This window comes from Odocoileus virginianus, chromosome 23 (genome assembly GCF_023699985.2).
Source record: "Odocoileus virginianus isolate 20LAN1187 ecotype Illinois chromosome 23, Ovbor_1.2, whole genome shotgun sequence".
In the NCBI taxonomy this organism is placed as follows: Eukaryota; Metazoa; Chordata; class Mammalia; order Artiodactyla; family Cervidae; genus Odocoileus; species Odocoileus virginianus.
Window position 1 is genome coordinate 30,032,230 of NC_069696.1, and position 14,206 is coordinate 30,046,435.

Below are 14,206 nucleotides of genomic sequence, written 5' to 3' on the forward strand. Positions count from 1 at the left end.
AACTAAGATCCTACAAGTCATGCAGCACAGCCGAAAAAAAAAAGTACAAACTATGATAGTCACCATAACTATTTTTATTACATTACAGTAATTAGGAGCAGTACAGTTCATGACAAAAATATTACAAATTTCAGATCACTTCACAGCACATACTCCTATAAACATTTAAAAGTTAATTTTAATTAAAAGAGTGGTCATTTTTAAATTTAATGTTTGATATGACCAACATTCCTAGGTCAGCGCAACCAAACGATGGAAAACAACTGGATCACACTGCATATGTCCCACAAAAAGAAAGCACAATGTACAAAATGTGCATGTTCAGTTTACACTATACAAAAATAGTTAAAATACATTCCAGGTAAACATGTTACATTAAGAAATAGTACTAGTAAGAAATTGGCACTCAAAGGAAAACTGCAAAAGTATTTTCAACATGAAAACACAAGACAGTGGAATTGGAAACTTCTGAATAAAACATTACATAACCCATTTAGCTCTATAGGGAAGGGGACCGTCTATAATTGACATTTCTGCAGGTAATAACTTTTTTTTTCATAAATTCATCTAAAATTGCCTATTATCATCCCAAACAGGCACTTAAAACTATTAAAACAAGTATTACTAGTTATGACTCATCTTTAGGAACTGATGTGAATATATCTCTAGAAAGAAAGGAATTTACAGCTACCAGTTATATGCTGTTGAATTTCTCAATGCAGATTTCATGCTACCCAATATCAACAACAAAGTTATTAAATATAAATTCAGATTTAAAGTTACTAATGGGTTGTTAAAAATCATTAATACAAAATAATCAATAAATTATTACTTTTTGACAGATGGAAAGGGCAGGTAGTTTTTACTGCCTACAAAGAAACCTAAACATGTATATGTTTAGGAAAAATGGTTAGAAAAAAAAAATCACTGGAATACAAATGAGATGAACTTGTGCAAACTGCAACTTAACATGCCTCACAAAGTTTCCATATATTTTAGGACAAAATTGTGCAATGGCGGCCAAGATTTTGATAACCGATAAAAGTTAGGTTCTAATTCCTATGCAGTGTGACTCAGTTAAAATAGAGCCTAGAATTCCTAAGTGGAGATACTCACTCAAATTTTACTACATACTTCTGCTACATTCTTCCACAAACGTTAATGTCTAAAACTATGTAATTTAGCAATTTTTTTCAACTTCAACAAGGATTTTTATCTTTAAGGCTGTAATTAGATAACATTTATGTTATTTCTAGGATTATCTCTCCCCTTTTAAAATCTCTACAAAAACAAACATTTTATTAAACCATTCAAAATTCACATAATAAAGGATAATTACCACTGCCATAAAAAAGTTGCCCAGCTACATCAAAAATTCAAGAGTCCTAAAAATCACCTCAGTTATACACTGCAATTCCTGAAGTATGGCCATTTCTTTCTCTTGTTTAGAAACAAGAGGAGGTACTAAAACAAGTCTTAACTCCCTACGTAATGTTCCAAAAGCCTGTAGTTTAATATAGCATCTCAGAAACCATATTGATTTTTACATAGAAGTTTCCTTTTCTGGGAATTAGCTCAGGCATCTGTTAAGAAACAACTGTTTTAGAATTCAATATTTAATTTTTAACATCTATTATAATTACTTATACAAAAAGACCATACCACACGCAGGGGGATTTTAACATTATCTGACATACAACTTAATTTGTACTATAACTGTCTCAACAGAATCACATAATTATGCCAAATTAAAAAAAAAATCAGATTTACTCCTCTAAAACATTGAAGTAAACTGATTTAATTAAAAAAGAGCTTGACTAAACAGCTACACTGGAATAAGAGCAAAACAGTTATTTTAGAACTGGAAGAAACTATGCTTAGAGACCAGATCATTTTTTTTGCAGGATTACAGCATGCGTTATGGTGTATCTGGGTCACATGACAGATGCCTCTCTGAGATACAGACCCTCTAGAAATAAACACTACTTAAGGACAGGCCTTATGTCCCATATTTGGGTACTCTAATATCCCCAGCGCCTTGGGGAGTGCCTGGCATCTAGTAGGCACTCAAACATTTGCTGAATAAACAACTTCTGCTAAAGAGTAAGACATGAATTAAATTTTAAAGTATCTTTCATGGTAAGATTTTAGTTTTTAAAACAACGGAATGTATTACTATTAGCAGGGCTAGTCCTAGTAAATTACATAAGGAATTCTCTCAGCACTACTTTTATTAAATTCTCCTGCCACGGGATAGGGTTCTAACTATTCATAGCAGGTGTGAAACTCCTACTTTGTCACTGATGGACCAGGCAGCAAAGAGATGATGTTCAGAGGATCAAAATTAAATTGTTACAGCCACAACCTGAAAATTAGCTATTAGGTCAAATCCCATTATAGTATCTGTCAGATTATGTTGAGCCTGAGGAATTTTATGATATAGGACATTTTGATATGATTTGATGGGAGGCCATCATGGAGATATCCAAAGCAGCAATAAATCTTGAGATCAGAGAAATGAGAAATATTAAAAGAAAAAACATCAAGTCATGGGACATAGAGAAGGGTAAGGTAGGCAGGCAAGACAACACTAATATGGGAGAAGTCCTGGAAGCAGAGAACGATATTTAAAAATAAACTTCACCTCTTGCACAATTTTGCCTAAGACTGGCACTGAAGATGATAACACAGGTAAAAAGTTACAGATGGTGCTGAGACTGACAAATAGGTATATCCTTATGTAAACTGAATGTAAATCATAGTTATAAAGCTAGATACAGCCTTTGAGATGACTTCTTTAGAAATGAAGAAATGGCTAGTAAGTGATTTGTCCAAAATCAAAGACATATAACTTAGAATCTAAGTCACCTTCCTCCTTGTCCAGTGATACTTTCACCTCAACACACTATCTCAGTTCAAATATTTTAAAATAAGTTAACATTTTAAATGCATTCAAAGAATCATTTTGTTAGCATTACTTTATCTATTGTATAAGCATTAGATATTCTTAATAATGGACCAGACTGTACTGAAGTGTTTACAAAATGTTACTTTAGCCAGCATTAAGAGAACCAGCCAATACTCAAGATTTTGAAATTTTTTCATTTCATCATTTAAAAAAAATTAAAATCTTGCCACCCCACCTAAAATCTCATTTAAAACAATGTTTTTTTTTAAGTTCTGTTTTTTTGGATTTTTTGTTGTAAAAAAGTGATGTTCCTGAGTAGGACTATGACATAATGAGAATGTACCTTGCTGAGCTATTCAGTCTCTCTGCAAGTCCCTGTTTTTGACCAACCAATGCATGACAACAATGGAAGACCACAGGGATGCAGTCCACACTGTGAAACTCTCCATGTAGCTTAAAGGTTCACACAAGGCCTGGCTTTGCCACCCTGCTCTCTGTAACACCTACCAAGCTAACTGGCCCAATTAATCTTTTACATCACTACCAGTAGAATTAAAACTACTTTCAAAGACTGAAGTTCAAGAAAAAGATTTATGCTAAGAAAGAGCAATCTGACACAGGGAGACTATATTTAATTCCTATGAGAATTCTTTATACATGTTAAAATTTTTTCAATTATTACAAAAATTTAAAGCATGTAAATATAGTCCCAAAATGCTTGTTCTAATCCTCATTACCTACTGGGTCTGCCTTAACAAAAAGCTATTCAGAGCATGATAGGAATTTACCTAATGTGGAAAGTAAGTGGCCTTTTAATATTATCCATTGCCTTGTATTTTTTTCCATTTTTTTCCCTTTTTATAGAAAAAATATAGTATTTTGGGGAACGTGACCATTGACAAACAGCAGTGGAAATAAGAAAACCTTTGTGAACAGTGTAACTTTACATTCATTAAGGGTAGCTGGAACTATAGGACAATGATACCTACAAGGTGAAACTACAGGAAGCCCATAAATTCATGTTCCCTCGATGTTTCAGTAAAACCGATCGTGAAATCTCAAATGAAGTTATAATTAGTAATTAATCCATGTATGTGACTAGATAAAACAATACAATAGGGATGATTTGAAAGCCTCATTAATTTGTTTCACACTAAAGTTCACAATTGATAAGAAAAATAGGAAGTAATCAACTGCATGCACCAAAAACCCCAAGTCAGAAATCTTGGGTGTTCAGTTTCTTTTTCACAGGCATTGCTAGTTCAAAAACCAAAACGCAGGGAATACTGGCACTTAGAGGAAAAAAGTTTCCACTGTCATTTTAAAATAAGCATTCAAGATAAAAGCTAACAGTATGGATGGAGCAGAAAGAAAATTAGATAATGCTAAAACAAATGCTAATAATTTAGTGTAATATACAAAAATTACCACTTTTACTTAAGTATGCCTTAAGAAAAAAGTACAAATTGTATTTACATAATTATACACTTTGTCTTTGACTTCTTTTTCTTCTTTTTACCATCTTTGCTCATCTTTTCTTTATGTTTTCGAATTTCTCGAACTAATGTATAGAAGGCATCGTCAACACCCTGAAACACATAACAAGTATTAAAACGTGAATATATATGATGGTTTGAGGTATACAGAAAACAGAAAAGATGTATTACTAGTGGAAATAATTGAGAAAGAATAAGAATACTTAACATTTCTCTTTAGACATATATATATCAGATTTTTTAGGATTCTTAAATGTCTTCAAGGATATTTTGGTAACATTAAAGGAACACTGATTTTTACAAAAGGCAATGAAATCAATGGCAAAGAATCCTACATACACTTAGGTATTAACACATGGCTTTTCCTGAGAACTTAATTTGCTACCAGTTTTTCCATACTGGCATAGCTCTGTCACCAAAATACAAATGTTATTTGTGTATATGTGTGAATATGTATTTATACTTAATTATCCCTGAGTTTCTAGACATTTGATATAAGCCATGCCAGTATATACTACTTTCATAATTATTCACTATATTTGAGCTCTGGTTCAATACTTACTTAAATCCATTTAGATTTAAGTAATTATCATGAAGTATACAGTATCAGAATATATTACTTTGTTTTATTAAGGCATTAGTTTCACTTCACATACTTGTGAGAAGAAAATTTAAAATGACCGCAAGACACACTACTCTGGAAAGTGTAATGCTTCTACTGGAGAAATGAGCCAGATCATTTAAATGGTGGTGAAGTCCGCTGATTTGGAGATGTTTTTTAATTCATTATACTTTTAATATCTGTTTAGTATATGAAGTATTCAGAAGTTTGTCATATAAAGTCAAATGCTGTTATCTTCAAAGAAATTGCCATTTGGTGATTTTGGTCATCTTGTTTTGATCAAAGCAAGGTACCCAAATCACTAATGGCCGAAAGTGATTTTGTGTCAAAATAATTTTCACCCTAATCATTCATACAGAACATGAAAAATAACACTCAAACTGGTAGTAGGACAGTTTATTTTAACCCTACAATCCTGAATGATATGAGATCTACACCTAAGTCAATTCTTATCCTACCCCTATTAAAAGCAAATTAAACATGTAAGCAAAATAAAAATTAAAAAATACGATCTTGTATTTAAAGTACGTATTTTTAAATCTGTTCAACTGAAGAGTACTGTGCTGTGCTTAGTCAGTCGGTCGGGTCTTGACTCTGCAACCCCATGAACTGCAGCCCGCAGGCTCCCCTCTGTCACGGGGGTTCTCCAGGCAAGAATACTCAAGTGGGTTGCCATGCCCTCCTTCAGGGGATCTTCCTGACCTAGGCATTGAACCCAGGTCTGCCGCATTGCGGGTGGATTCTTCACCGTCTGAGCAACCAGGGAAGCCCAAGAATACTGTAGCTGGGTAGCCTATCCCTTCTCCAGGGGATCCTCCTGACCCAAGAATCTAACTGGGGTCTCCTGCATTGCAGGTGGATTCTTTACCAGTTGAGCTAACCAGGGAAGCCCCAGTAACTGTCATCAAATGCCTGTTAACCGAATGATGTTTTCAAACCGAGACACTAGAGGGAGTCTCAGGAACAAATACACAACAAAGTGGTATAAATCAAGCCACTTAAGAACGAAAACTGGCTTTTTACTCATTTTAACCACTTCTGTCAAATATGAACAGAAACAGATTCATTAAATTATATTATCTTGAAAATAACTGAAAATTTAACAGATATTTCTCTTTTATGCATTACTAAGATCTTCTACAATTAATATTTCAATAATTAAATTAATTCTGGGCATTTTCATGCAAGTTACATTTAACTGATTTTCACAACATATCAAAAATTTACGAAAGTATTACCAATGATTTTAAAGAATTAAACAGAGTGGGAATGAGAAGCTTGCTCACCTTTAAACAATAATAGTGGTATAAAAACCGGCATTATTGATTTGAACACTAGTGAGTAGAAGTTCCCAGTGAAGCCCCCAAACTTCACTTGATGTTCCCCACTTACTGATACCATTACTGATACAACATATGCTTCTGCTTCACCCACAAGAGAGAGGAAAAGTGGGTAGACAGTTCATCAGCAATACAATCAAGGCTTCATATATATAAACCTTCATGTTAACCTCCTTCACACATAAAGAGCAAAAAACTTCCAATGACACAATAAAGAATTATTTTCTTATAAACAATACCAACCCTAACTAATTTATAAACTATTAGAACGGGATGGAATCTTAAGAGAGGATCTGTTCCAACTCCCTTATACCCTTCACAAATTCCCTTCGATCACACATCCTTATGTAGTCTACTTCAACAGTTTTTATGATGAAGAAAAACATCAATGGTACAAAAATGTTGAAGTAGACAAAATGAAAAACCATGAGACAGATATAGAGAAGACACACCCTAAGGTGAAAACAATATATAAGTATTTAGGAGACAATGAAGGCAGAATTTGATTGTATTACCTTCTAAGATTCTGACAAATAGTTTATATTGCACTGAACTCTCCTTTCTATATAATCTTATTAATATTTTTAATGATTAGTAAGATATTAAAATTGATCAAAACAGGGCAGTGGATGCCTTTTTTTCATGTGGGAACTAATCATTCTCATACACGTAAAGAAAACAAAACAGGATACCACTAGGGTTAGTTTGTTCAAACCCATCATTTTAGGGCTAAGAAAAACTAATTTGCATATATTTATCACTGTCTAATTTTGTAAAAATATCTTTTATTTTAAAAATTTAGGTATTACCAAGTACAATTTTTTCCTTATATAAAATGCTATTCATGATCACTGAAAAAGATTTAATTCATCATGCCCAACAATTTGACATTCAGACTACAGTCATTGAAATAGTTTGCACAAACTTAAGATTTCAGAAAAGTATACACTTTCATCTGTTTCAAATAAAAACTGAAGCATAAAGCTTATTTTATTCTAAATAGTTCTACTTTAAAAATCATCGAATAATAAGAGTAGGAAGAAAAAAGAGTAGGAAGAAAAAAGACTAGCACTTAACTCTGGTCATAAATGCTGTTATTTCAGAAGTTTTACTTTTCAGATTGCATCCCATAAAATTGTTAGGTTTTATCACTTCTAAATTAAATATTATTTTGTACAATGATGCTCAAAAAATATTGAGTTCATAAATCTCAATAAAAATTAATGCCAGTCATAAGAGTTCATAAATCTCAATAAAAATTAATGCCAGTCATTAATTTTGCTTTGTTTCTTCATCTGAGTTTAGTTCATAACATACCACATAGTATCTCTGGAACTTAATCTACTATTCAGAAGTATATTTTTGGAGATACAGTATTTCAGACCTTCAACTCATATAAAGATCACCAACCTTTAGTTTAATCAGCACAATGAATGATATCCTCCAATTTTATTTCTTGTTCTCACAGAACATTATATATTGCAAATAATATGCACCAAAACCTTAAGCTTTGGCATGAACTTTATGACATCTATTGAGGGAAATATTTTCTAAGGAAAACCAAATTTAATATGGGTTGGTTTAGAAAGGAAATTGAGAAATTCCACTCAGTAAATCCAACTGGGCAGCTCCTGTGTGCCAGGAACCTCATTAGGCCACAGACATACTAAGATCAGAAATATGAGACTCTAGCTCTCTAAAATTCTTACTGTATAGGAATCAAACATAGGTTATTTCACTTTAACATGGTAAGTGTGTAACAGTTGAGAGCAATAAACTGGGAGTACACAAGAAGGGCATTATGCTCAGTCTAGTGGTGGTTTAAAGAAAGATTCTTAGAGAATGGGAGATTAGACAAGCATGAAAGTGTGTTAACTAGTAAAACTAGGGGATAAGAACACTAGCATTCCAAACAAGAGCAACAGCCAAGACTTAAGAGAAGGTAAGAAATAACACAGTGCTGATTTACATGAGGACAAAAAAAGTTCAGTCAAGGAGTTTTTTAGACATAAAACCAAAGGTGAGAGGGGAAGGAAGGTGTTAAGGAGCCATATATATGCTATGAAACCTTTTAAGTCTCTCTCTCTGGTTGCACTGTGAATGAAGGCAGCCAAAGGTAAACCAGGTAAGAGGTTTCAACAATCCCAGCAAGAAATAAGTCTGAACTAGTGACGTGATGAACGTAGAATGTGGGCTTCCCCAGTGGCTCAGTCGTAAAGAATCTGCCTGCCAGGCAGGCGATGGAGATCTGATCCCTGATCCAGGAAGATTCATGTCATGGAGCAACTGAGCCTGTGTGCCGCAGCTATCAAGCCCGTCCTCCAGAGCCCAGCAGTGGCAACTACCGAGCCCACGAGCGTTAAGTACTGAAGCCCATGAGAAGCCCGCGCTCATCGCAAATAGAGAAAAGTCTGTGTGCAGCAGCGAAGACCCAGCACAGCCAAAAAAAAAAAAGTTAAAAGTGTAACATCGTAACAGGAATTCGTGGTTGCCTCCAAATGTATGTGAAAAACAGGGAGTCATCCCAAGACTCACAGGTTTCTCACTTGGATAAGAAGTGATGCTGATGTTACTAAGTTAAGAGAGCAGAGACAGAATAAGTACCTGCCTGTGGAACGTCCAAAAGAACATGTGAGTGATCCTTTCCCATCTTCTGGGCCATTCAACTGCTCTACATGGTCCAGCATGTCAAGACCCTGACAAATGTAGAGTAGTCTATAGCCATCAAAAAACTGCCTCAATTATAATTAATACCCAATTAGATTAAAAATAAATGTATTGACTGTGGAAGCAAACTACAAGTTTCTTATTTTTTTAATACTTCAAATTAGAATCCCACACCAAGGTAGATTTCAAGTGGTTGTTACTTTGTTAGCTATGAAAAACATATGCTTTCTGCCAAAATTAATATGCTGAACTTACCAGATTACATTACAATGCATTTTTTAATTTTCACACAGCCAGGAGTCTTTTCTTCTTTGCTGATTTTTTTCAATCTGTATTGTCGGATCTCTCTCACCAATGTATAAAAAGCATCCTCCACTCTCTGCATTGTAAAACACAACTTCTTTAAAGTCTGTTTCATTGGTAATAGTAATTTATTGGGACAGCCATGTGCAAGAAGTTTGAAATTTTGAGCTTTACTTGAGCATTTTCTTTTTTCAAACAGACATCAGACTGTTTGAATAGAACTAGGGATTCAATATTAAAATAGGGCATAAATTCTGATTTGTTTTTTGAAGTCAAGTTCTGTTTTCTAATGGAATAAGAATTTTTTTTTTAAAAATTTAAATTAGGAAGTACATGTTTTATTAGTATCTGTATATCAATTAATGCAATCATTTTAGTTTGTTAGTCACATAATTAATCAAAGTCTAAACTGAAGTTAGATATAAATTATTTCTTTGACTTAAGGAAAACAAGTTATTTTTGTACCACTGATCCCCACCCCTGCTCTGAGAGGGGAGTGAGGAGAAAAATGGTACAAAAGAGATAGTCAGACCTTTGTTTACACACACACACACACACACACACACACACACACACACACACACATGCATACAACATCTCAACGTATAGCTGGGTCAAGAGACTGGAATCAAGAGTTCCATCTTCAGTTACAACTGTCCAGTCAATTTCTGGAGCCCACAAATGGAACCAAGACTGAGACTTTTGTGGACAGAGAACTACACTATCGAAATAAAAACGCTAAATGAGGGCTGTGTACCATAAAATGAAAATATTTTTAATTGTTTAAAAAATACAAAATAGTAGCAATAAAATTTTGTATCCATATTACAAGTCTTGAAAATAATTTTTAGAACAATATTCAATGTACTGGCTTCATATCTTCTAATTTACACACTCTGAAGGAGCTAAGGGGACTTCTTCCGCTTAAAGCTATGGTGAGAAAGCTACGACAACAAATACAATCATATATGCCCATATGGAGATGTTTTCTGTCTTTTCTAGTCTAGAAAATTAAGACAGTAGCCAAGAGGACAAAATGTTCAGATTAACTGTACTGCTAGTTTGTCCAGAAGAATGTAACCACCAAAGTAGAAGCTTACATCTAAAACAGAAATATTAATTTCTTAAAAGCATTAAAGTATTAAATATTAATACTTAAAAATATTAAGAATTCTTTAGTATTTCTAAAGAGAAATACTAACACAAATATTAATCTACATAGGGCTTCCCAGGTGGCACTAATGGTAATGGTAAAGAACCCATCTGCTAATGCAGGAGATGTAAGAGACCCGGGTTCAGTCCCTGGACTGGGAAGATCCCCTGGAGGAGGAAATGGCAACCCACTCCAGTATTCTGGCCTGGAGAATCCCATGGACAGAGGACCCTGGCAGGCTACAGTCCACGGGGTCTCAAAGAGTCAGATACGACTGATGTGATTAAGCACGCATTAATCTACATGTGGTACAAATTAACTTTAAAGACATATGTTCCATTCTTCTCAAAGAAAGATGTGTTTTAAAAATGTTAATGGTTTATTTTACTGTACATTTAATTTTAAGCTTAATCTGTTCTTTCAATTTTAAGATAGAATTACTCACTATGGGAAGTGGCATATTTAAGTCTCTGCAATTGGTAACACCAGTCTTTCTATAAACCAAATGTGACAAAATGGACCCAGTACCTAAAAAAGCTAATGTGTACCAAAAATATGATTTGTAGTTTTAAATTCAATCAAGCACAGAGAATCAGCCATTTAAGTATTAACTTAAGTAAACCAACAGCTACAGCTTAATCTTGGCATGCACACATCATCACACATCCACTGCTTACAATAGTTAAAGAAAAGAAAAGGGGCATCTCGATTTTTGTAGCAAAACTAATTCTTACAGATCATTAGAATATATTAAGAACTGCTTCAGTGGAACTCAGTAATTTATCTTTAAAGTAAAACAATAATTTAAAATTCATAAAATTAAGTTTCAGTTAAGTAGGGATTTAATGTTAATTATATATTAATATGTACCTCTGAAGTTAGTGTATCAACTTGTGATATAAAAATCTGTATACTTTTAATGAAATTAATTTAATCAACTAGATAACTAAGCCAACTACAAAATAAAAATTCCAACTATTTTATGAAATCATTAAACATGTTGGTACTTTAAATGAAACAGCCACATGTACCCATGTATAAAATTTTTAATATTTTGTATTTATCACTACTGTCTAAGAGGAGAGGGTTTGTTTTTAAAAAATTACTATTTTCATTATTAGATAAATAATTGAGGTATTAAAAGAGCTTTAGTAATGCATATAAAATATAAAGCATGAGCTGACATTTAAGATATCTTCACAAATGATTCTCTTTTCAATTTGAAAATTAATGCAAGAAATTTCACACATATGTATATACAAATAAAACAAACCAGGTAAAGCTCATATTTTTAAGAATAAAAACTCTCATTCCTGTTTAAAAAATAAGGTATAAGGTCAATGTAGAAGTACTGAAATATTCTATGATGGAGGAAAAAAACAGGGTTTGTTGCTCTACTAATTTAGCAGAAGCAAATTTTGATTGTAATTTATTTCTAAAACTAGTTTGAATGTGTCTACTTTTTAAGTATGCACATCCCATCACCAATATCAGAATATATGATTTCTGTTTCCAGCAATGCAGAGAGAGAGTTGGAAGCCAATAATTAAAAAGAACTATACTACCCGCCACCAAGAATTCAGTATCAGGACCTCAGAGGCTAAGATAATTAACACCACCAAGAAATAGTTGTTCCAGAATGACTTTTTCATTTCTCATCTTTACTAATAGAAAATTTAAATTAGATTTTAAAGAATCAGTTATTTACCACATTTTCTCAGACTTAATTACTTATTTCTTGATAATATGCTTTAATGAAGAGAACATTACTGATCCTTGTAAGTACCTTAAACAACTGGCACAAAACACTGGTTTCATATTCCAGAATTTGTAGATAATTTTAAAAGATTAAGCACAGTGAAAACAGATGTTTAATACCTACTGTGGCTAGTTGCTAAGGTCTTAACTGGCACACAATGATTTAGTCTTGAGACTATGGCTTGTTGCCACAATATACTCATCTGCAGATCTCACTGATTAAACAACTGAGACACAACTGCGTACTGTAGGAGCAAAAGTGCATGTGTCTATGTATGTAAATTTTTAAATAAGCTTTTAAAGATATATTTGTACATTTTCTTAAATCAAGAGATTTGGCAATACTTTCAGCTCAGTCATTATCTGAAAACATACTGTGGAGACTATGGAAATACAGCACTTCAGTACAGGAGAAAGAACTGTTAACCACATCATTCTGTATCCTGGTGCCTGTAATGTTTTCACTAACCAATTCAATTTTAAACAAGTACTTGTTCCAGCTGAACAGTTTACCATCTGCCAAAACTCTTTCAATGAAATAACACTTCAAATACCTGAACCGCAGACAGATGCAAGAATACTAGCCTCCCTGCGTTGCTGTTCAGTCACTAAGTTGTGTCCAGTTCTTTGCAGCCCCGCGGACTGCAGCACACCAGGCTCCCCTGTCCTTCACTATCTCCTGGAGTTTGCTTAAATTCATCCATTGAGTCAGTGATGCCATCCAACCATCTCATCCTCTGCCACCCCTCTTCTAGCCTTCTTGGGGGAGAGCAATGGGAGGAACAGGATGTATTCTAAAAAGCAACTCTGCGTCGCTGAATTGGAAAGAAACCTTGCTGAACGATAACCCACCTCAGGAACTACTGAACTGCTTCGGAGGCTATGCTATGCATTGGTGCACAGCAGATCCTCAGTTAACTGTTTTGTTTAATTTTAACTCATAAAAAGCAAAGTTCAGAATATTAATCTTTTGTACACAACCCCAACTACTACTAAACAGAGAAATGTGGCACATAAGAACGTTTTTTATTTGGTTTGCTTTGTTAAAACAGGTTGATAATAAGCTTTCTTTAACGGAGGTCTTCCAACAACTATATTTATGTATCTAGAAATTAACAACAAAATTATTTTGTTTAATTTTTTAAAAATTTTTTTTAAACTTAAAACATTTTTAAGTTCATAAAACAAATTTCCACGTTATGCTCAAACTGAGACCTCCAGAAAGCAGAAAAGCTGAATCACAAGTAACAGATACTCAGAGAATTCTGCTTTTGTCATCCACTTTCCTGAATGCTCCCCACTTTTCATTTTAGCAGACTGGAAACCATACTGCTGATTACCATGGTGTCAACAATTTGGTTTCAACACCTTTGCGAACACTGCCATGCACTGCCCAAAGAGGCCAGAAAAATGTCATCTAGACAGCGGACTTTATTATACACTTGGAACACAGGGACCTGATACAGCCTACCTGAAGAAACAAAAACTACCTTGGCCTTTCAGACTGGACTAAAATGATAGTTGAAAACTATAATTTTATAAAAATATAATTATATTTTAGCCATAAAAATGGGCTTTTTAAAATAAACTAAGTTGGTAAAACATATAGTCTGCAACCCTTACCTTAAAAATACTAGAGTAAAGCTCCTACTTCTCTTTCACAGAATATGTAAATTTTACTTTAAAATTACTAATGCTAGCCTATAAAATTTAAGTTGAAAGTCTGACCTAACTTCTCCTGTCTGGTCAAAGAATACTGTTCCCTAGAGAATCAACAATCAGCACAGTACAACCCACAAGCCCAATGCAGCCACAGCCTATATTTTTGTACTGCCCACAAGTTGAGTGATTTTTGCATTTTTAAAGAGCTATAAGAAAAAAAAAATGCAACAGCTATTACTTGTGGCCCAAAAGTCTAAAGTATTTATCATCTGACCCTCTGCAGAAAAAGCCTGCCAG

General features: G+C 33.7%; 1 protein-coding gene across 4 annotated transcripts in view; it reads right to left on the reverse strand.

Annotated features, from left to right (window-relative positions):
- Window positions 1-58: 58 nt before the first annotated feature.
- Window positions 59-14,206, reverse strand: part of KRAS (KRAS proto-oncogene, GTPase) — a 44,512-nt gene continuing 30,364 nt past the window's right edge. For 3 of the 4 annotated variants that reach the window (XM_020908751.2, XM_020908748.2, XM_020908750.2), the window contains exons 5-6: window positions 9,289-9,412; window positions 4,313-4,497 (exon numbers count right to left, since the gene is read on the reverse strand). In XM_020908751.2, coding sequence (XP_020764410.1) covers window positions 9,293-9,412 — 120 coding nt within the window. In that variant the 3' untranslated portion in view covers window positions 4,313-4,497; window positions 9,289-9,292. Of the gene's footprint in view, window positions 4,498-9,288; window positions 9,413-14,206 lie in introns of all 4 variants that reach the window. The other variant, XM_020908752.2, reaches the window with a different exon arrangement.